At 38.4% G+C, this 23,733-nt stretch overlaps 1 protein-coding gene and 1 long non-coding RNA gene across 3 annotated transcripts; one reads left to right on the top strand and one right to left on the bottom strand.

The window, feature by feature from the left end:
* Positions 1 to 537: 537 nt before the first annotated feature.
* LOC144027557 (uncharacterized) lies at positions 538 to 8,122 on the top strand. Its single transcript, XR_013285488.1, has 5 exons — positions 538 to 1,210; positions 1,425 to 1,448; positions 1,598 to 1,629; positions 4,807 to 5,037; positions 7,093 to 8,122. It is a non-coding gene; the product is annotated as an uncharacterized LOC144027557 (long non-coding RNA).
* Positions 2,310 to 23,265, bottom strand: tns3.2 (tensin 3, tandem duplicate 2). 2 transcript variants are annotated; one of them, XM_077535183.1, is made up of 16 exons: positions 23,129 to 23,265; positions 18,880 to 19,649; positions 17,619 to 17,752; positions 16,512 to 16,608; positions 15,863 to 15,931; positions 7,567 to 7,723; positions 7,084 to 7,499; positions 6,845 to 6,928; positions 6,629 to 6,760; positions 6,371 to 6,466; positions 6,031 to 6,108; positions 5,718 to 5,795; positions 4,886 to 5,054; positions 4,396 to 4,464; positions 3,351 to 3,380; positions 2,310 to 3,000 (listed from the first exon to the last, which is right to left on the bottom strand). In XM_077535183.1, exons 2-16 carry the CDS (start codon positions 19,472 to 19,474, stop codon positions 2,859 to 2,861), a joined length of 2,346 nt encoding a protein of 781 aa, XP_077391309.1. In that variant the 5' UTR covers positions 19,475 to 19,649; positions 23,129 to 23,265; the 3' UTR covers positions 2,310 to 2,858. The 2 variants fall into 2 exon arrangements, with proteins under 2 accessions (XP_077391309.1, XP_077391308.1); XM_077535182.1 differs by lacking the exon at positions 23,129 to 23,265 and adding an exon at positions 21,208 to 21,428.
* Between the last annotated feature and the right edge of the window lie 468 nt (positions 23,266 to 23,733).

The raw sequence follows: 23,733 nt of genomic DNA, 5'->3' as shown, positions 1-23,733 counted from the left end.
GACTATGCAACGAAGACGCGGGCCATAAATGCGTGACTTTCTCAGCATGTGCCTGAGAGCACGTAGGCCAGACGTGTCGTGCGTGCGTGCGTGCGTGCGCGCGTGCGCACCCACTAAAATTCTCAGCTGGGATTTAAAATACAAAAGAAAGAAATGGATTTTGACTGATTTTGCAATATCCCACGGAATATTGTGTTCTTTTTTTCGATAAAAACATGGAACCTACCAAAAGAATTATTAGTCTCTTTTTTTCATCAGGAAAAAAAAAGTAGTAAGCACGTAGCCACTTACATTTTGGCAAGAAGTAATTACTTTTTATATAAATAGTTTTTAGTAATTTAACTGCGCAGGCGACGTCTGTTGAGCCCAACACATAAACTCATTTGCTCCCCAAAACGTATACAAACGTTCCATTTTAAATATTGCCATTCCAAAAACATATTTATACGTTTTTTTTATTTTATTTTTTTTATTTTATTTTTTTATGCTAGATCATACAGAAGGCTTTGATGCAGCCTATGACCTGAAGAGGACGCTTAAAGCAATGATAGTTATTACAAAAACGGCCAGCAGGTGGTAGCAGAGTATAAGAGATCAACCAGGGCCATGTTGCAGCAGGCTGTTTTTCCCACTGTTTGAAACACATTTGTGAATAATGAGGAAACTTTATTCTAATGATAATTGCTGAAAAACAGAAACAGATACAAATATACTTTTTTTTCGTGACAAAAGATGAGACTAATTTTTCATTTGGTTGGTTCCATGTTTTTAGAGCAATACAACACAGTATTCTGTGGTCTTAGCAAAATCAGTCAGAATCTAGTCAAGAGAAGGAAAGCGGTCGCTTCGGTGAAAATGAGTGAACGAGTTAAAAATAGAAGGGAAATTATTTGCAGGCTTGTGTGCTTCTAGTGTGCGAGACGAGTCACTACAGCAAGCCCACTTGGCACGAGCCGGAAATAGCCGAGTCACATGATCAAGCCGGAAGAGCGAGCGAGGCTGAAAGGGACTCCCCCCAACGGAAGCCGGCATTTGGACGCACATAATGACATCCCCGTGTGATAGCAATTCCAGGAATGCCGACGGCAGCGAGGCCGGCGGCGGCCGCGAAAAAAAAAAAAACAAACAGAAAAAAAAACAGCCGCGCAGCTGCTGCCGACAGGAAAGCGGAACAGGAAGCTCGAAGCGGAGAGGGACAAAATGGTGGCAGGTGAGGCGACTCGGAGGCCAGCAGAGGATGCGAGTCTTCTTCGGCTCCAACAGTTGAGCTTCTTGTCGTCCCTGGAAATCTCCAAAGGCCAAAAAAAAAAAAAAAAAAAAGACTTTCCACTTTTCCATACTTCGCCTGCTCTTTTTAAGAGTGTGTTAAATTTCTATTCTTTCTCATCCTTTTAACTTTTTTTGACGGCCTTCTTTGTGTGCAGGCTGTGGGAAAGTTTCCTGAACTGGTGAGGTCATCTACCACCGACACCCCCCAGTCCCTTTCTCACACCATCACATCACATCACCCCTCCACCGCAAATTAACATGCTGTTCCCCTTTTTCCTGACCTGGCTGCACTGACGTATCTCTGTCCTATTTCCCCTTCCACATGGAGGATGTTGAATAGAGTAAAAGGCCTAATAAGAGGTAAATGCCTTTTTTTTTTCCCCCAGTCTACATCTTTATTGGAAATTATTCCATTTTTAATTTCTGTCTATGAATTATTCTTAAATCTGAATGAAGGCCATCAATTTCACAATGCACTGAATTGAGTCATCCACGTTCATGTTGTGGAAAAAGGGTGACTATACCGCCATCTATTGGTGACAAACCTGTAAATCACCTCCATAATAATAATAATAATGTTTTATCCGTGTAAATTTTTTTTTTTTTACTTCTGCCAAATTTTGTGTCTATCTGGGCCTTTTTTTTTTTTAAGAAGTGCATAAATGAAGTTCAAATGTTTGACAAATATTTAAGCTAGTCAAAATGAAGAATTCCGAAAGTTTTTCTTTCAACATTGAACTTGACAAAGACACAGATGATTTTCTTTAGCATGTTACTAAAAAAAAAAAAAAGTAGTTTTCAATACAGCAACTAGCATGGAATCATTTAAAGTGGACAAGCTTGAAAAATGGAGCTTAGAATATTTTCTTTACGAGCCAAAAAGCAAAAATAATTTCTCCCCCATGATTTTAAAATGTATGTAACGTGTGATCCTTAAGTTCAAATAAGATAAACAAAACATATTTGGTAAATTCTGCAAATCCTGTAATGCATTTCACATGAAACGTAATAAAAAAAATAAAAATAAGAAATACAAAACAGACATCTTGTGTGTTTTTAATGATCTGCAGAATACATCAGATAATATTAAAACAATATGTGACAAAGCAATAGCATGAATCCTGAGTTACATATTTGTCATAATGTACAGAATTATACATCATAGGCTATATACAAAAAATACAGTCGGTGACAGGAAGAATATTTAGGAAAACTACTTTCATACATCTGGATAAATATTTTGAAAAGTGTAAACACAAAGAAAAATACATCTCGTATACAAGGAGAAAAAAAATTACAGTTCTTTTTTTTAATTTAAATAAGCATTTTAAAAGTTAAAACAACTCACTTGACATACATTTATAGACACGTTTGTCTTTCATATGAATAAGAAAAGTAACATATGTAGTTTCCACAATAAATGGCGCCCTCTAACGGCAACATCTTGTAGCACACTTAGAGTTAGCGTCTTAAGGAGTTTTAACAGTTTAAGTTTTAGCGTTGAAGTTCTGGTTAGCTGCTTGTGTTATCGTTGATGTTTTGGTTTGGAATGTTTCATTTTTCATTTGATGATGCTGAGTTTGGATCCTTCACTTCTTGTGTGACCCGATCATGACCTTTGAGACAAAGTTGACGATCGCGCTCGCCGGCTGCTCGGGGTCGTGTTCGGCAAACAGGTGGCAAATATTTTCAGTCTCGCTCTGAGATTTCCTCGCTACAAACCCAAATATCCTGCGGGGGGGGGGGGACAACAAACAAGGATATTGAAATAGCAACAACAGCGTTTTTGAATCAAGCTAAATAAATGATTGCGAAAGGGGGAGGAGTCGTACTGTATGCGCAGACACGTAACATGCACACACAGTCATAACAATCATAATCATTCATTTATTGAATGCATTCAGTCAAAGTTGAGTAAAAAAAACAAGTACAGATAAAAATGTAAACTGAAATAAATAATAAAAAAAAAAAACAGTTTTATAAATAAAAGACGAGGAGCAACTATTTAATCTGATTTCCGATGACACCGTCACAACATTGTAACAGAGAAATTACGACGCGTTCCTGAATGAAAAACTTACTTTGCAGTAGAAGCGCTTCCTCTTGTCCATCTGTGTGGAACAAAATATGTAATAAATGCATGGGAGATGAGATGCAATATCGAGATTAAAACTGCCACAATATGTCGTCGTCGTCGTCATGTTACGGTATTAAAAGCCAGATTGATTTCCATTTGTGCACTTCTAGCACCCTCTGGTGGCTAGTTTATTTTTTTAATGCAGTTTAATTTTCACAAGGCATGTTTTGGCCCTTCTATGTTTAAAATCTGGATGAAGGGGGAACATAATATGCTTATATAATATGCTTGTGAACCGAGTCAATATGTGACCTTTTTGTATCGCCAACCTCCCCCACAATATCGTATTGTGATGTTTGGATATCGTTACATCCCTAATATATACATATACATATATATATATATTCAAACTGCTTTTTTGAATGATGACTATTTTTAAATGCCACGACTCGTGACGTGGTTTTAAAGATATGAAGAAAAAAAAAAACATTGAGAAGGGCTCACATACTTTTTCACGGTATTGTAAATCCAGTGACAACATTTGGACTGTCTCTTGCATTATGGCATCCACGTGTCAGTTAGAAGCAGTCAAACGTAGAGAAAATTAGAACCTCCTTTATAGTTCAGAATGTGATTTTAAAACAATCTAAATAAACATTATTATTCATATTTAGAAAATACTGAAACAGTGAAGTTATTAAATCACAATAGTTGAGTCACTACCACAATCTTTGGCCATGCATGTAGAAAACTCCCTGAAGAAATATTTTACGCATTTATTTTTTTAACCTTTTTTTTTTACATTTTTATTTTTATTTTTTTTAACCTTTTTTTTATTTTTTTTTATTTTTGTTGTTGTTGTTGTTGTTTGCAGAAATACAAAATGTTGCGTGATAATTCAAAAAATACTATCAGTCACACGAGTAACACAGATGACAGCTTATTTAGTCACGTGTTGTCAGGTAAATGTGAACTCCATCCTTTAACTCCAATTGTCAACGTGTCGCGTCTTGTTGAGCGCACGCACACGTAAACGTCACATGACTCACCTCCTTCCTTGCGGGTCCAAGGAACAGAAAATGACAGTATTGACCGCATAGTGTCTTCTGAAAAACAGCCTGGGGGGGACACAACACAAGATTTATTTTATTTGTATTTTTATGTGTGATATAACGTAATGTATGGTGTTCCACAGGGTTCAATTTCGGGGCCTCTCCTTTTTTTTTTTTTTTTTTTTTTTTTTTTTGCTTGACCAAGATTACAATGAAAACAGCAAAGTGGGGCCCAAACAGGTGTCATGTGAATTCACATGTAACGTAACATATGGTGTTCCGCAGGGTTCAATTCCGGGGCCTATTCTGTTTTCATTGTAATCTCGGTCGAGCAAAAAAAACAGCAAAGTGGGGGCCGAAAACGTGTCATGTGAATCCACATGTAACGTAATATATGGTGTTCCGCAGGGTTCCATTCTGGGTCCTCTGCTGTTTTTCATTGTCATCTCGCTAAAGGACCGCCGCCGTCCAAGTGGGAAATACTCACTTCCTCTGGTTATCCGTGAGCGTGATGCCCTGCGCCGACACCTTGAAGTGGACCACAGTGGAGGCCGGCGGAGGGTCCATGGCCAGCGTCACCGTGGTGGCTTTCTGAACGGCCTGCTGTCCCGTTAAAGACTCCAGTTCCACGGAGCCGAGGTACCACACGTTGCATGCTAACAACAACAACAATAATAATAATAATAATCATCATCATCATCATCATCATCATAATAATAATAATAATAACAATGTGTCATCAAAAAGCTACAAGGTGGCTGGAATGCTGGAATAGGGTCGTGTGTTCAATCATGAAATTGGATAAACGACAAAGTCAATAACAATCAAATTGAATTGTAAATTTACATTTGTTGTTGTGGGAATGCTGAAGCATTCCCACACTTTTTTTGCCCCGTAACAACTCGCACATAATAGTTCCAATTTAAATTGTTCAAATTTCAACTAGCTTCAAAAATTCACACCTCCCGGGGTATTCCACATTGCTTACAATATTTGCACAATTTAACTTGTAATATCAACTTTTCCCCCATTCATTTTCAATGGGACAGACATTGAACTTTTTCCCAAGTAGCACTTTCTACGCCCACTTCCATACATATAACTTATCATCCTTTCCAGGTGTCTTACACTACTTGGTGGCACAGTTTGTAAAGTGTATTGCCCAGTAACCAGGAAGTCATCATTTCATAATTGATCTCTCAATTTACTTCATTAGCATTACACATCCATTCCAATCTTAGCATTCACCTAAAGCTTTCAGCATTCCCACACAATTACTCCGGAAATTGCACTTAGTCTAGTTGTTGTTGTTGTTGTACCTGCTCCTTGCTTGAGAAGCTCGGCTGCCGAGTTTGTTGCTGTCTTTGCAGGGGAGTCGCTCATTTCCTCCAACGGGTCTGACAGGCACAGAATGTTTTTTTTGTTTTTTTTTTTGTCAATTTCAGCAAGCACGGTTTAAAAACTCGTATTGTCTCAAACAAAGCAATACCATGTCTAAACACGACATCCACGACTCGTTTTAAATGCAATTTGGTGGCAACTTCACTTTGTACAAACCGTATTTAGTGCACTTAATGATGTTTTTCACTTTTTTTTGTCAATTTGACATTCCATAAAAGTTGAAATTACTACCTCTGTCGGGCAGAATGAGTTTGCAGGGTAGAGCCAAAGGTGTGATGGAGTGCTGACACACCAGAGCAGTGAGACTCCCTGACAGGAAAAAAAAAAAAACAGACAAAAATGTTGAAATTAATCACGTAAGGGTTGCGCCGGTGTGCAGTGACCAGTAGGGGGAAGCAGTGAGCCACGTTACGGTACTGACACATGAATGGATAGGATGGAAATGTTTGTATCAAATACCAGTAGAGTTGTTTGGCGTCATCTTTCCTCAAATAAGCCGAAACATGACAATTCTCAGTTAAATATTCCTGCTGTCGTCTTGTGTTAGACGACAAGTCATCTGAATTCTCACCAAAGAAGGGCTCATCAGGGCAGCCTTTGAGACGGACGCCTTTCTGCGTACACTCGATCAGGAAATGTCTCACCAGCTCATTGGACGGGTCGACGACTGCGCAGGCACAAAAATGGCAAAAATCGTTCATGTGGTCACAAAAAATCACATTTTCATTCAACTTCGTAAGACAACCCTCCCGATTGCTTCATGTCGTCATAGAAAATATTTCGTCAGCTTGAACGAGGTCGCCGAAAGTTGTTTTCGTTGCGAACGTACTTTTTTTACTCGGGTGCAGCGCCGACGGAGGCGGAGTTGCGACTTTCATCGCCAAGCCGTAAGCGCCGCGGAATGAATGACTGTCCCTGACGATAAAGGAGCCGGGTTCTTGATCCTTTAACACGGAAATCGCTGGCAGAAAGTCAAAGTGAGGTCAAAGCATCGTTAGAATGCAAATCACCTACTACTATCTAAATATAAAAGATGATTATTTACCTTGATCTCTGGAAATGTCGGGCTTGTACCAGAACTTGGAAGTGTCCTGAACAAACTTGACAGTGTCCTGCTTATTGCCAAACTCTGAAACAAAATATAAATAAAGGTTCGTCAAATCTCATGTACTGTAATAATGATAATAACACGTGTTGAAAAGCTTTCTTGGCACCAAAATATCCGCTCACCAGTGCGATCACTTGTGTTTTGTAAACATAAAGTGCTCTCAATGATATTTGTACCTGCTCCAGGTGATGGCGTCCCACTTAAACCTTTAAAGGGGTCAGGGGTCAGCGATGAGAAGGAAAGGCTGATACTGTCAAGGCCAGTCAGAGACGGCAAGCGGGAGTCGAGGTCCCCGCCGCATTCGCCCGCTTTCCTCTTTTCGGGCAACAATGGAGGAGGGGCGTCCACGGCCCCGTCCCCGTCCCGGCTCAGGACCCTCAGGTCCCCCAAGGCCTCCAGCAGGCTGTGCTCGAGGTTGCCGTTCACCGCCGGGAAGGAGGACAAGTCTGTCTCTTGCACGCGGACCCCCGCAAGTCCTTTGTGAGCCTCCCGAGGCGAACTGCGGGCATTCGGGGTGCTGCACTTGACGGGAGTTGAAGGCTGCGAGGAGGCGGACGTTTGCTGCTGCTGCCACGCGGGAGGCGGCGTGGAGCTGCACAGGAGATGAAATGAAAAGAGCCTTATTCGTTTTAATATGAAAAATACGAAAATGAGCATACCTGTCCATGTGCGGGACGGGGCTGCTTGATGACACGGAGCACATGGAACCAAACGTCCGCGGACAGGAAGCGGAACTCACGGAAGCATCGGATCGGAACAATTCACCGTCGACAGAAGTGCCCGTATGGTTTGCGCTGTCCAGGAAACTTCGGGAATCTAGAAAAAAAACAACAAAAAAAACAGCTCAAGTTCAAGCTCAATTAGGCATAAGTAAACTGTAAACCCAAACATTCAAAAAAATCAAATAGATTACGTATACAATACTCAAACTTTTTGAAGTTGGTGTAACTTTGTATGCTTTTATGAGTGATTTGTTCTAATAATTTTTGATTAAATCACAAATACTAGTTTTTGGGTATGGATAACTTAAAAACATTAATTAGGTATAACTTAATAAAATGTAGTTAATTTGTGATAACATTTTGTTTATATTGTTTCAGAAAAGGTAATAATTACAACTAAAATTAATTTTAGATAGTACATGGTACATTTTTCAGTTGCTGGACAGATAAATGTCTTGCTGATGAGTCTTCTTCGCCTGGAGACTTGCGTCCATTTCCCCGCCACTCTTAAGGGGCGCTCCCCCTAGTGGCCCGCCAAGTAATTTCTCAATAAGTCACGAACAATGGAGCCCTAATAGTGGCTGTATATTAACTACAAACATCGCGATACTTGCGTAGGCGCATCGATAATCTATCAGGAGACAAAGTATCACAATTTATCGAGATATTGATACATCTTCAAACTCCTAAGGACAACAACCCCCCATTTGCCCCTATAATGACATATTTTAAACTAAATCCGCCTTTTAATAGCAAAAACAGACTTGACTACTCAAACAAAACTTTTGAGTCACATCGCAGCGGAAGCTCGATTTTAACAGACTTTGGATCGAACTTGACAGAAAGTCGACTTCATTCCGCTCCGAACCTCTTTTTTTTTTTTATTTTATTTTTGTACAGTAGCTGACAAAATGTGCCCGTTCCAAAATCGACTGCAATTGCACGACAACTTTGCACGGTGGTTCCACCGTACCGTATGACATAATAATCCAAGAGAGCGGCATGAAGGCTCCAACATCCCAATCTGACAATCTTGACATTCAAACAATGTTGCGTCATGCATGCAGAAGACACGAACGAACGAACGCAGGCCTCCTCAGGCCACGAGCGGGCCTGGCGTACGATGAGTCACTGCAAAGAGAGTCAAAGGGCTTCTTGTTCTGACAGACGAGCTCCGCCCACCACCAGCACCACCACTCCCACCACTCTTTTTTTATCCAAGGAATCCAAGATGGAGGAATTTGCTTTTGAGAGCAGCCCTTGTTTCAACAGACACGAGCGCAACAAGTGGCGATACATCACCTTGAGTGGGTTACATAACCGCACGTGCGCCTTGGAGGAATTCCTCCATTAAGCACAAAGATGGCTTGAAATTTTTTTCCATCACTTTACTGTATATTACATATATTGAGGCACTTGCTAATGCAAGCACACTTTGAGTTCCTCCACATATTGACTCGCTTCACAAGCATATTACGTTCTCCTACGTTCCAAAGGATTTTAAACTTAGAAGGGCCAAAACACGCCTTGCGAAAATTAAACTGCATTAAAAAAATAAAAAATAAAAAATCGGCACCAGAGGGTGCTAGAACTACACAAATGGAAATCAACCTGACTTTTTGAACAGATGTGCTGCTTTTAATATCGTGACACGACGACGACATATTGCGGCAGTTTTATATATCGCGATATCACGATATTCCCGTCATCGTTACATCGCTACATATACGGTATAATAATGTACGGTGTTCCACAGGGTTCAATTCCGGGGCCTCTGCTGTTTTCATTCTAATCTCGGTCGAGCAAAAAAAGAAAAGTATCAATTTGCTGACCAACCCCAGAAAACAGGTGAACCATAATTGGCCGTTACCTACTTCCTCAGCACAGGTGACGTCATCATCAGTCGACGAGTAGAAGAAAAAAAATTGTTTTTACATGAAAAATAATGACATTATCAAATTCATTCTGGACAAAATATTTCACTTTTCACTGTATCCATTTAATAAATGCTTAGTTTTCGTTTTGATTAATTACTTTCAGTATACGTTTTAGTTAAAAAAACAAAAACAAAACAAAAAAGTGCATTACTTGTGCACAATATAAAAAAAAAAAAAAAAAAAGCATGGTCAAAATAAATCTGTTAAAATCACATTTTAAATCATCACATAGTTATAGTTTAGTCTTTGTAAACGTAAAATGTAGTTTCAGTTAGTTTTTTTTTTTTTTTTTTAATACATTTCGGTCTTTATTTTATTTCGTTGACGATTTTTTATTTTTTTTGTATTTTAGTTTTAGTTCTTCCGTTAGTTTAACCTTGCACAGGATAGATGACAAACGTGGTGAATGGTTGATGGTACACAAAGTGAGCAGAACAAAATATTCCTCCTCAGCGATAATAAATAACATATATAAAAAATTCGATTCCAAATATCAGCTGTCAGAGGTTTGGTCTCGTGCGATGCGATGCTTATATTGATGTCACGTTAGACTCCATTTATGACATGGAAAAAAATGTTCCAGACGTTTGAGCACGTTTTTTTTTTTTTTTTTTGTCAAAAATTCCAGAGTCTTTGCCCATCTGGTTAGGTCATCATGGAGGACGGATGGGGGCCTTACGATTCGGCTTTTTTAAGGCGCCTCTTTATTCCAACTCTTTGAAGAAAAGCAAAGTCAAATAAAAGCACCGCAAAATCAAATTGACCGAACGAGGGTAATGGCAACATTCCTCCAACGCAGTTTGGATTCTATACTATACTATTACGATACTATTTGTCTTCTGTAAAATATGATTGAAGATTGGGAAACACGAGATTAGTAAACGCAAGCATCCACACAAATCAAATCCATTTAAAAAGAAAAAAAAACAATACACATTCATTCAATATAATTCAATAATAAGAAAAAGAAAAGAAAAAAGAAAAATTCAATCAATCAATAAATAAGGTTATTACACCGGAGATTGAATTAAATAAATTAAAGTACAGTAATACTAATACTGAAACTAACAAACTCAACTAAAACTAAGCATTTTTTTTAAAGAACTAAACTAATAAAAACTAACAGAACTACCCTGAAAACTAATAAAAACTACCGGTTACTAAAATGAAAAATTCCAAAACTAATAACCTAACTGCCATATTACAAATAAATTGGTTTATATACAGTAAAATTTTTCTAAATATGCAAAAGCACACATAAATTATTTGTACAATTTTTAGGACTAAACACAATTTCTCTTCATAACATTATGTGGCCCTTGCGTCCTTCGGATTTTCTGTATGTGGCCCTCAAATGAAAAAGTTTGGACACCCCTGATCTAGTGGAAGACTGACGAGCACTTTTTTTTGTGTGTGTATGATGTTGCACAAAGAAGAGAACGCGAGTAAGAACGAGAAGAAAATTCCGACGTTTCGGAATCTCTTCCAGATGAGCGCATACATACCAAGCGATGCGGTCATGATGTGACGCTACGACGCTTTCCTGTTTGCTCCCAAACCGCCGCTGCCTCCTTTCTGTTTTCTCCCGCCGTCTGACTTCCCAGCGCGGACGGAGGAACTCACGACAAGCAAAAACTTTTCTTCTCCTCCCCGTTGACTTTGGCGTGCTACGAAGAAAACTGCCACTTTCCTAGCGACGCCATGGCCGATTCCGTCGTTCTAACAGATGGGGGAAAAAAAGAAAGCCGTGCGTGTGTTTGCGACACCGCTCGCTCGACTCGTGCGTTTCCGCGGAGGGAAAAGGGACGGAACGAATGGGGAGGGAGAAGTGAGAGTTGGAGACGAAAAAGACCCCCCCCCCCCCTCTCCAGCCTCTTCCTCTGACTGACCACACGGCGCATTGTTCATTCTTGGGACACTGTGGGGCATTTTCCACCCAATCGGAATGAATTACAGAAGGGGAGGGGGGGGGTCAAAGGTTACATGCGACCTTTTATGGGCAAAAGAGAGAAAAGTGGGCGACGATGCTGGTGAATTGAGAGGGGGGGGTCATGTGGGGGGTGTCCTGCTTACTCCAAACAGACGAAGGCATGCAGACGCCAAGTGAGCCGTGTCTCCTGCCGGGCGTCGAATCAAAGCACATCTTAAATGTTCACCTTTGTTTTGGTTGAACGCGGGTGCCGCGGGTTCGACGCCTTTGACGCAGGAAACCGACTGAAATGGAGCACTGTCCATCTGCCAGTCAGGAAAACGAAAGAAATATTTATTCAACGATATCTCGTTGCTGTTTATAACCATGTTATTTGCCACAATGATAAATGAATGAATATTTGAAATATTGAAAATATTGACTGCGATTGGTTGGCAACCAGTCCAGGGTGTCCCCCGCCTACTGCCCAGCCCAGAGCCAGCTGAGATAGGCTCCAGCACCCCCCGGAAAATTTAGGAAATTATATTTTAGATTTCGTTTTTGTAGTGAATATTAACTTTGTCATTGTGCAAGAATACAACAAATTCTCTCATATAGTGGCTACAAAAATAAAATAAAATCACGTTAAAAATATGAATTCGATGAATTGGTGAAAGACGTCGTTCTTTTAGCGCTTGGAGCAATGCTTGAGCAAATAATTTGGTGCTTGTATTAAATATTTTTGTTCAATGGGGCTTCATAAAATGTCATCAGTATTGCTAATAACATCTCATGTTGCACCTCATTCGCTCAAAAGTGTATTGATATAAAGCCTGTAAATGAAAAGCCAAATTCTATTTTCTATAGATCCCACAGGGGAATAACGTTTAAAATATTCATTTCATTTAAGTTAAATTGTGAGCGAGACATGGACATTAAGTGGTGCTCTGATCGATCTGCAACCGAATTCGATCGGTCGATTTCCGTGGAAAAGTATACTGTGATTGGCATATGTCGATCAATATCGTTCATTGCTGATCACAAAAAAATGTCAATTTGAAATATTTAATCTGATTGATCCAGTCAAATTGACTGGAAATCATACTTTTTTTTTTAATATATATATATGTGTCTGGATGGACGGAATGAATGGATGGATTTACAGATGGACGTACAGATGGATAGATAGATATATGCAAATTTGTGAAATGTAAAAAAAGCACAACTATTAAAAGTTAAGGTCACTGGTCCCGATGGTTGTACGGTGGAAGTTTACTGCGGAGTTCAGTAATCCCGTCCGCCATTTCCATTGCCCTCAGGCCATTTGTGATTACAGTAATCACTGTAAACATGACATCAAAAATAATTGAAGCGGGAATGTAAGTGTCCCGAAGGGTCACATTCTTTCCCAGACAACCATCTGACTTTCAAAGTGGTAAACAGGAAGCAGAATTGAGGGTCTTTTTGTTGTTGTTCCAAAAAGAGCAGATACATTCAGACATGCTGCCTCGATGCTCTTCTTCTTGACATGTGTACAATAAACAAGTGGCAACCTTTTGAGGCTTGATGGCGTATAATACACATCCAAATGGCATCACAAATATCACACTGCATATCAGTGTGGAATATGCACAGGTGTTGCATTGATAAGAAATGTTTGAGGTGCAAAAATAATGTGCATCTCAAATGAACGGGTTAGGACAGTCTGAAATCAAATTTGCTGACTGCAGGAGTACTGGCAGCATGTTGACAGTGTGGTTAGGAGTAGGAAGATCTGGAAATGTTTCCTTTCTGTGGTTATGTTTCCCTCACGCACAAAACTAAACATTGTGAGGTTGCGTGTTTTCCAACTCGTTCCATTGACAAAAGCTGCTAACACAAGAACCGGATTTGGTCTCTGGGTACGGTACGGTTTTCTTTCTCCGGATACATCACGTGGGTTCATTCTCGATGGAGGACCAAAACTGCCAAAATTCCAAAATAAATAAATGACTAAATAAATAAATAAATGACTAAAAGTACAAATAAAAATGGAAAAAATATATATAATTTAAAATTATATAAAAAAATCAATATAAATGGAAATAAAAAGAGAAAATTATATATATATATATATATATATATATATATATATACATTTGTATTTAATTTTTTAATTATATATATTTTTTATATCCGTTTTTATTTTCACTTTTAGTCATTTATTTATTTATTTAGTCATTTATTTAAATGACTAAATTTATTATGAATAAATTTAGTCATTTATTTATTTTGAATTTTTGCAGTTTTGGTCCTCCATACATTCTGTGCTAAAACTGCCAAAATTCAAAAATAAACAAATGACTAAATAAATAATAAAATGACTAAAAGTTAAAATAAAAATGGAAAAAATATATGTATAATTTATAGTTATATCAAAAAAATATATATATAAATGGAAATAAAAAGAGCAAAATTGTGAAATTCCGCGCTTATGAAGCCAGCCATATTTGCAGTCACATCAAATGGGGAAAATGTGCATTTTGTTATCAAATGCTCTCTGGTTCATTTCTGACATCAGTGAAAAATTCATACGCGGGCCTCTCCGGATGTCCCGGCAAAACAAAAGAAGACCCCCATCGCACGTCCCCGCCCACAACAGGATGTGTGTGTGTGTGTGTGTGTGTTTGTGGACATCCTGTCAGCAGCGTTCTTCCTTTATCAGCCCAAACTATTTTTAGACATCCAGCGTCAGCTGTTGTGCCTGCGGCGTGCTTCAACAAAATACGCCGAGAATTACGGTGCAAATTTTGAAAAGCGTGGTCCGGTCTCAAGTGAGATTAAACGCATTGTCACTCATGGAGATGACATTTTATCTTCAAGCCGCCTAATTACACTTGTGGGTTACTTTCTGTACTGTACGTAGCCTCACCAAAAACAAAACAAAACAAACAAAAACACCCCAAAAACACCACAATATTGTTGTGATCATGTCATGAAATGCAGCACATTGTTAGCAAGGTGAGCTTGTTTTCCATTTCTGCAGTTACAGCACCCTCTGGTGGTTAGTGTATTAGTGCAGTTTCATTTTGATTTGGCATGTTTTGGCCATCTGCGTTCAAGACCCAAGCTAATTGCTCGATGAAGGGGCAACGTAACACGTTTTTCTTCCTCCGCAATTTGACTTGATTCACAATATTAATGTTATAAAAGTGATTGTAAGTCATTTATGTATGTCAATATGAGCTTTTTCTTTCTTCTTCTTTTAAACAATTTCCTCCGTTTTTATAAAGTATCATGACCTTTTTTTTAATATCACCAACCTCCCACAATATTGTGATAATTATTGTATTGTGATATTCATACTGTGATAATTTTCGTATCTTAACGTTTGGATATCGTTACAATCCTAATCAATAGCGAGAGTGACGAGGTTTGCGCACGCACAAAACATCGACTCGTCATAAATGCACAGGTGTAAATAAGAGAAGAAAAACTTTTCATCCTAATAATAGTAATAATTATTATTATATATCGAATTTGTTTTTTTGTTTTTGTTTTTGATCATGATGATTTTTTTTTTTAATTTGCCAAAAAAACGAATAAATTTTAATTCATTCATTCAATCAAAGTGATTTTGCTGAAATGTAACGATGACGGCAATATCGTGATATTGCGATATTAAAACCGCCACAATGTATCGTCGTCGTCATGTCGGGATATGAAAAGCAGCACATCTTTTAAAAAAAAGTCAAGTTGATTTCCATTTGTGCAGTTCTAGCATCATCTGGTGGCTATTTTCTTTAGTGCAGTTTAATTTTCACAAGGCATGTTTTGGCCCTTCTTTGTTTAAAATCGTTTTGTGATGTTTTGATATTAATTACATCCCTACCTGTTACATTTGCTTACAGCCAATCAGAGAAAATCTTCACCCATTCTACTGCCAGAGAAAATCAACGTGGATGTTATATGAATGAATGAAACTATTGTCTAAATTTGGACAAATTCACGGTTTTCTCACAGACAAATTGCATTAAAAAAATTAACACAGTATTTTGTGTTATACTCTCACATTTAAAAACAATTACAGTGAATTTATTTTCTGAACAAACCAGTAGATACATGAATAAAGTAAGACTATAGCGGAAAAAGGAACAAGACCTTTTCCCTGCCTGCCTTTAACCAGACCTGATTTACCAAAAACAAAGTCATGCCCACATTGTCCACCAAACAGCAACAACATCCTTGCCAGGTGTGTGCGTGCGTGTGCGTGCGTGTGCATTCCTGCCATCTCTTGAACCCTGTCTGGCAGCGACCAGGGTATGTTTGAGTTCAAACTTCCTCGGCGCTCAAGCAGAAAATCGTGTCTACATGCTTGCATATATATAAGCTGGGTGAGAAAGCTGACCTTGCGTCCAGCTGTGTTGGGACCACTGGCCGACGGTCCCCATAGGAGAAAACGCTGAAATGGTTTCCGCTGCGGGGGAGAGAAAAAAAAGGACACCGATAAGATTGCAAAACAAAACAACCAGCCACAGCGTTGACATGACTTCTTAACCAAGGTTATTTTAATTAGGTAAAAGTAACGGAAAAAAAATGCTATAATTATAGCAAAAATGTCCTTCGTTTTAGTCTTTGGTAATTAATTGAACGCGTGAGCCTTTGGCGATGATTTTAAATGTGATTTGAAGTCGATTTATTTTGATATGAACCGGAAAAAAAGGACGTTTGAAAGTGTGTCACGCAAAAGTGACGTCATCTAGCAGCAGCCAATAGAAAAGCACCTTCAGATGACATCACTTCCATGCTGTTTTTTTAAATATTGTGCACAAGTAATACACATTTGAAAAAAATAAGAAAAGCTAAAACTAATACTGGAACTAACTAAAACTAAACTAGAAAATAGCACTTATTAAGCAACTAAAACTAATAAAAAATGAACAGAACCACACTGAAAACTCATTAAAAACTCAATTTAAAAAAACAAACAAAACAATACTCAATACTCAAAATCAAAACTAACTCAAATAAAAAATCTATAAAAGCCTTCTTCTTACCGTACGGCGTTGGGGGAGACAGCGGAAAAGATGGAGTCGGTGGGACGCGTTCAAAGCTGCCACGTTGGCCGCCATCGTCCGCACAGTTAAACGTGTTCTTACAACAAGGAGGGAAGGAATAATTAATATCTTTTTTTATTTTTTTTCCACAGTCGTATGAAGTGGTAAAACCCGCACGCATCAGCAGATATCGGTCTTGTGATGTGCGTGTGCGTGCGAGTACGGACTGTTTTCAGTGTCAACAGGCGAGCTATTATTCACGCCAGCCGGCAACAGAAGCGCATGTGAAGGTCAACTCACAGAATATGACAAAGAGAGCAATATGCGGTGAAAAAAAGTGTGTTGCTTGTGTGAAAATGGCGGCGAGTGAATGAGTTCATAAATTAGAACTTAAGAAAACCATACGCGACAAAAAAAAAAAGTAGATATTCACCCATTTTTTTTCTAAAGTGCTTATCAGAATTTCTAGTATTCGCAAGACAACCAAACATTAAAGAGATACGTCACTTATTTAGCCCATTATAGCAATAAAAAGTTAACATTTCTTCTATAATTAATTTACTTTCATTATTTTTCACGTACAATTAGTACCTTTAAAAACACATTTTGCAAGTTGCTGTCGACTGAAAATGACATCACAAGGGCTCGGGTAACCAATCACAGCTCACCTGTTTTCTAGGTTTGGTCATGTGACATTCACAAGCTGAGCTGTGATTGGTTACCCGAGCCCTTTGTGATGTCATTTTCAGTCGACAGCAAGTTGCAAAATGTGTTTTTTAAAGGTACTAATTGTACACGAAAAATAATGAAAATATTACATTTATTATAGGCAAAATATTCATGTTTGACTGCCAAAAAAGTATCCCTTTAATATAATAACAATGTGGCCACTATGCTGTGTTATGTCGCTTATGACATCATCGATGTTATTGAAGGTCAACATCATCTTGAGGCTAAAAAAAAAAGTGACGCAAATCGTCATCTGCCGGGACGAAGAGAAAAAAGAAAAAAACAAAATTAAAAAAAGTGCCGCAACCCGCCATCTGTGATCATTGGAATACCAACGCGAGCTTCCGTTTGGCGAGTTGCGCTCCTGAACTTGTTTACCTGCGAGGACAAATGGGGAGGAGCGCCGAGCAGGTGGTCCCCCAAGCTTTCAGGTCCGTCCCCGAGACCGTAAAAACCTGTCCGACGACCCGAGTGGTCGGTCACGTCGCTGATCTGCTTCTGCCGCTTCCAGCCTGTCCGCCAAAATGAAGATAGGAAAACGCTCAGTCGGACAGATAAAGATCAGGAATGTAATCGTTCAAAAAAATCAAGTCAGTCGTGTGATGACATTCCCACTAACGTGTCTGTTATTGTACAACTTTGAGCGTGAAATATTACACTCTTAAAAGAGTTGGGTCAAAAATGGACCCAACGTTTTGAGCTGTTTAACCCAAAATAGTTGGGTGGCATTAAATTAATAATCCACAAAGCCATCTTTTTTTTTTTTCTTTTTCGGGTGTTCTTTTGTGGGTTACTTTTTGTGTTGACCAAATAACCCAATTGAATAGGCTCAAAGATGGCCCAGGAGTTATTTGGAGTTATTTAACCCCAAAAGTTGGGTCAAATTAAATTAATAACCCGCAAAACAACCCAATCTGTTGGGTTATTTAATTGAACCAAGGGTTTTTATTATTATTATTATTTTTATTATTATTTTTATATTTTTTTTAAGCTAACTGAAATAACCCAATCAAATTGGGTCAAAAATTAAATGAACCAACTTTTTGAGTTATTTAACCCCAAAGGGTGGGTCAAATTTAATTAATAGCCCACAAAACAACCCAATTTGTTGGGTTATTTAATTAATAACCCACAAAATATATTATTTATATATGTTGGCCTAAACTTGAAGTTGGAGTGCAGCATGTGTACCGTGTTGTAGGATGATTATTTATTTTTTTGGTACAAAACAAGAACATGTTTCAATCTAAACAAAAAAAAATAAAAATAAAAAATATTAAGACAAATACAATTCTTTCAACTACTATAATTATGCACGTTCCTTTTGTATTAAATAAAATTTATTAGTTATTTTAAATTTTTAAAACAAAAAAGGTTCAACTGTGTAAATTTAACCAACTCAATAAAGTTTGTTTTTTTTTCAATTTTTTTTACGATTATGCTGATTTGTAATTGTGGAGTGTAATAATTGAAATGGTAATTGAATTTTGATTAATTGCACCACCCTAGTATCATGCTATTAAGCTCTAAAATATCCTTTTTCTAAATATTTGGGTCATTTTTTTTTCTCTATGTCAATGTATTTGTGCATGATAAATATCAAACACCCTTGAATGGAATATCCATATATTGTACTTACCAATTAGGTGCGTATTTCCTTGATCACTGAGGCCAGCGCTTTGGACGGAGGCGGATCGCGACAGGGGGGCGCAGCCGGTCGGAACAGGAACAAAGGTGGGGTCCAAATCCAGAATCAGTCGGTTCAACTGCTCGATTGAGTCGTCGATGTCGACCGATAACGACGCAAATTCTGCTTCTTGGGCGGACGTTTCATTTGTGCGACGCGCTGACTGCATCGTGTCGAAAGTATCCGAGTTTTGTGGAACGTTACCCAACAAACCTCTCTGCACCGCTTCCTCACTGCTGCGCCCTCTGCTGGGTGTCCGAGGAGCCGCAAACGATGATGACGACGTTTTGTCCGAGCCGCATTCTCCATTTGATATCATCGTCTTTATGGATTCTATTTCCTGTCGAATCCCGCCGTGATTGAACTCGGATAATCTCGACTCTGCCGGCAGATTCTCAGTAGGAAGTGAACAAGTGTGACGTGGCGCGTCTGAAGACGAATTTGCCTCGTCATCATCATCCTCATCTTCCAATATATCGGTCTCCCTTTCGCTCGGCGAAGACTCGGCAGTCATCGCAGGTCCCGAGCAGGATTCATCTTCCGACATCGCCACCGTTGCGCTCCCGCTTTGCAGCCGGCTCAGTCGGCGCAAAGGTCCGAACGAATGCCGGCAGATGCCGTTTGGTCAGCGCAGTTCCGGAAATGACGATTCTTCGTCATAACTCTTCTTCCTCGGCCTGGCAACTCGGCGGCATTCTGGGGCGCGAGCTGGAGGTGTTCAGCTGTGAAGATGCAAAAAAAATTGCTTTCGTTGGAGGAGTGTGACGATATAGCGATAACCGCGATAAATCGTGATGCTTTGTCCCCCGATAGATTATCGATACACCTACGCAAGTATCGCGATATTTGTAGTTAATATTCAGCCACTATAACGGCTCCATTGTTGATTACTTATTGAGCAATTACTTGGCGGGCCACTAGGGGGAGCACCTCATAAGAGTGGTGGGGAAATGGACGCGAGTCTTCAGGCGAAGAAAACACATCAGCTTACTTTTACTTGTCGAAGACATTTATCTGTCCAGCAACTGACTCAGTTTTGCATACATTTCTATGAAAAATGTGTATTATATTTTCAATTTCAACATTTCAACAACAAGAAACTATTTTTTTTTTCATTTAAAAATTATGTTTATGTCTTGAGTAGTTTTATCGTAGATTATCGTGGATTTATTACCTGACCAATTAGGGATGTCACGAGAAGGGCAATATCGCGATATTGTGATATTAAAACTGCCACAATATCGTCATCGTCATGTTCACGATATTTAAATGCAACACATCTGTTAAAAAAAAAAAAAAAAAAAAGGTTGATAGCTCGCTCTGATGGCTAGTTTTTTTTTGTGCAATTTAATTTTCATGAGGGATGTTTTGGCCCTTCTATGTTTAAAATCTACGCTAATTGTCATATGAAGGGGCATGTAAAATGCCTGTGTAGCAAATCAATATCTGGAGAAACTCAATTTGTGCGTGCATTAGCAACCTAATATCATAATAATAACAAAATATAATAATAATAATAATAATAACATTGATGTTATGTACAAAAGTGTGTTTGTAACCGATATACATTTGCAGTAAAAGGGAAAATACTGGTGTCAAAATATTAGAAAATACTCCATCTCCCACTTTGTTGAAATGTCTTTATGCAAATGTTTATCAAACTTTTCAGATTTGCAAAATTTTGCTTTTTTTTTTTTTTTTTAATCTTAGACAATAGCAAAAAAAAAAAGTTCAGGGGGCTCCCAGGTTCATCAGCATGTCTTCAAAATTAAATGTTATTAAATTTAAACAATAGCTCCCTATTGTTTTGTACAGTAAATAAAATTTCAAAATATCTGAAATGTTCCATTTTGACTCATCTTAGTTTTCATTTCGAACAATGCAGAGAGTTTCCAGGGTCAGCACCATCTTTTATAAAGTTAACGGAAACTGAATAAACAAATAGTTTTCAATTGACTTATCATATTTTGGGAAAAAGCCATATGCCGATATTCCTCAAAATACTCTGCCAATAAAACGATGTAGGAGGTTGTTGTATGATAAATGTGTTGACTGCTTGCAACAATACATCGAGTGCATACCAGGACTTATATGAGCGCAGCCTCTTAAGTCCAGAGAGGCAATAAATTCCAGACACGCACGGTAAAAATTTCTCTCTAAAGGCTCTCACACTTAGATGTTCACATGTAGGCTACAGATAACGCGACACATTTCATTTTTTAAACATCTGTTAAAACGTCATATATATAAACGTCTAATAACAACAACATCCTACTGTACCTGCAGCCAGGAAAAAAAACTTTCACTATTCCCTCTGCAGACTGAGCACAGCAAACCAAATACTGCTTGAGTCACAGAAACGAAAGATGACAAGCAGGAAGGAAAAAAATGCAAGGACATGAAGAAAAAACAAACAAAAAAATGCAAAGGAGACGCTTCGATGGTCTGTCGGAACTGGCAGGCAGCGAAACAAGAAACTGAATGTACTCTGAAGGTGCAAACAGACCACCCCCGATTCCCTCCTGTCGGCCTCTCCCCCTCCCACCACGTCCCTTCTTCGTTTGCCTCCTCCGTCAGTAAGTTTCCGCCTTCACCGTTTGGAAAAGCTGCAGGAGGCCCTTCCTCTGCATCCTGTCCCACTTGACACAGGCACTTTGGCTTTTTTTTTTTTTTTTTGCCATCACCTAACCAGATTTCAAACACTTTCACATACAAAAGCAGGCCAAAAAAAAAAAAAGAAGTGTACACTCTTAAAAACAGTTGGTTGAAAAATGGACCGATCCTCTACTTGGGTCAATTTGACCCAACATTATGGGTTGTTTTGCAGAAAAGAAAAAAAATATATGTAATTTTACCATAAAACAACCCAAAAAGTTGGGTCAGATCCTTGTTGGGTCACATTGAACTAACTTTGAGTAAAAAAAAAAAAGTCATTTTTCTATGACACAACTTGGGTCAATTTGACCCAACTTTCTGGATTGTTTTGAACCATAATAATAATAATAATAATAATAATAATTTAAAAACGAATTTAAAAAAGTAATTATTTTCTCTCTCTCTCTCTCTCACTCTCTAATTTTGTAGAACAACCCAGAACGTTGGGTCACGTGTTCTACTTGGGTCAATTTGACCAAAATTTCTGGGTTGTTTTGTACAAAATTACTTTGTGTGTGTGTGTGTGTGTGTGTTTTGCAGAACAACCCAGAACGTTGTGTCAGATCTTCTACTTGGGTCAATATTGACGCAACTTTCTGGGTTGTTTTGTACAAAATGGCCTAATTTTATTTATTTATTTATTTTTTTACCCAAGGTGGGTCAAACTGACCCATAAAGTGGATTAGTCCATTTTTGATCCAAAATTGGGTTACTTTTTTTGACCCAACCGATTTCAGAGTGTCCTGCACACATGATGTCAGCAATCCGAAAATGTGCCGAGGCCTTGAGCTGCTCAAATATGGGGAAGGGAATGTCAACATAGAGGCGGACTCTGTGTACTGAATGGGGGGGACAAATTGCAACCTGCAACTTGAACCTGACACAAGAGGAGCTCAGATAAAAGAGAGACGAGTGTGCGGCATAGATGGTGAGATAGCGAGAGAAGGGCAGGCTCAAGGTTAAAGTAGAACCACCTGTGGTGGAAATCAACATTCTTGAAAGTGGCTGTTTGCCACACACAAGGTTCTGGTCTGCCTGACGTCTAGATGTGTGTCACATTGTGAAACATTGCCAACAAAGACGTTTGTAATCACAGCAGTTGTAAACTGTTGACAACACAATTACGCTACCCGCAAGACGACATACGGCAAAGGCACATTCATTACTACAAAATAACCAACATTCTATGATGTTTTTTTTTGTTTTTTAACTGAAGAAAAGTGGATTTAATCCGGTTTCACAAGACAGCGTTACATCTACTCACTCACCAAAAAACAAAAAAAACTGTTACGCTGACGTAAAAAAAGACAGTAAGAGAGCAAACAATTTAAATTTGAATTAGCAACACAGTTAATTCTTCATTAAGTAGCTTCAAAATCCAGTATGAGTGAATTATGTCACAGAGGTTTCATGTTCTCACGATCGACTGAACTTGATACCAAAACAGTCATTTAAAAATAGAAAGTGAGAAATAAATGAACAAAAAAAAGCGAAAAAAAAAAAAAAAGAAATCACGTTTGTTTCCTGATAACAGGATTCCCCATACCAGCTTTGTGAAGTCACTCTTCTTGAAATGAATCGCGGCCGTCCAGTGAAATCCAGTTTGAGACCACATCAGAACCTATACTGTACTTTCAAACACACTACAACTACAATCTTAAGTCCTGTCAAACGTGAATAAGTATCACTGTACTTATACATTACTTCCTGTCAGGAGAACGTCACACTACAATATTGTAGCACAACAGTGACCCCACCTGGGCGTTTGTGGAACTTAATGAATGATTGCTAAATTATTTTTTGCCTCAACTGTATGATCGCCCAACTTGAGATATGTGCCTCAACATCTTTTTCCTTTTCTTTCTTTCTTTCTTTAATAAATGGAACTATAATTTATGTTAAACGGTTGCTATGACTGAAGCAGGTTTGCTTATTTTGAAAAAGTTTAATATATTTAATTGCACGTTGTTGTTTTTTTTAGAATATATTTGTGCTAAAATACTAAATAAAAATCAAAGTAAAAAAAAAAATTACTATAGTGTAACAGTACATTTATCGCACCTTTAGAGTGAAGTTGATTGTAGTTTTGGTGCATCTTTATTGGCATTAATGGCGAAGCAGAGTGGAAACACATTTGTTTAATCAGTAACA

Source organism: Festucalex cinctus, chromosome 10 (genome assembly GCF_051991245.1).
Source record: "Festucalex cinctus isolate MCC-2025b chromosome 10, RoL_Fcin_1.0, whole genome shotgun sequence".
NCBI lineage: Eukaryota > Metazoa > Chordata > Actinopteri > Syngnathiformes > Syngnathidae > Festucalex > Festucalex cinctus.
Note: the sequence above shows the minus strand (reverse complement) of the source record. Positions and strands in the feature narration are given on the sequence as shown.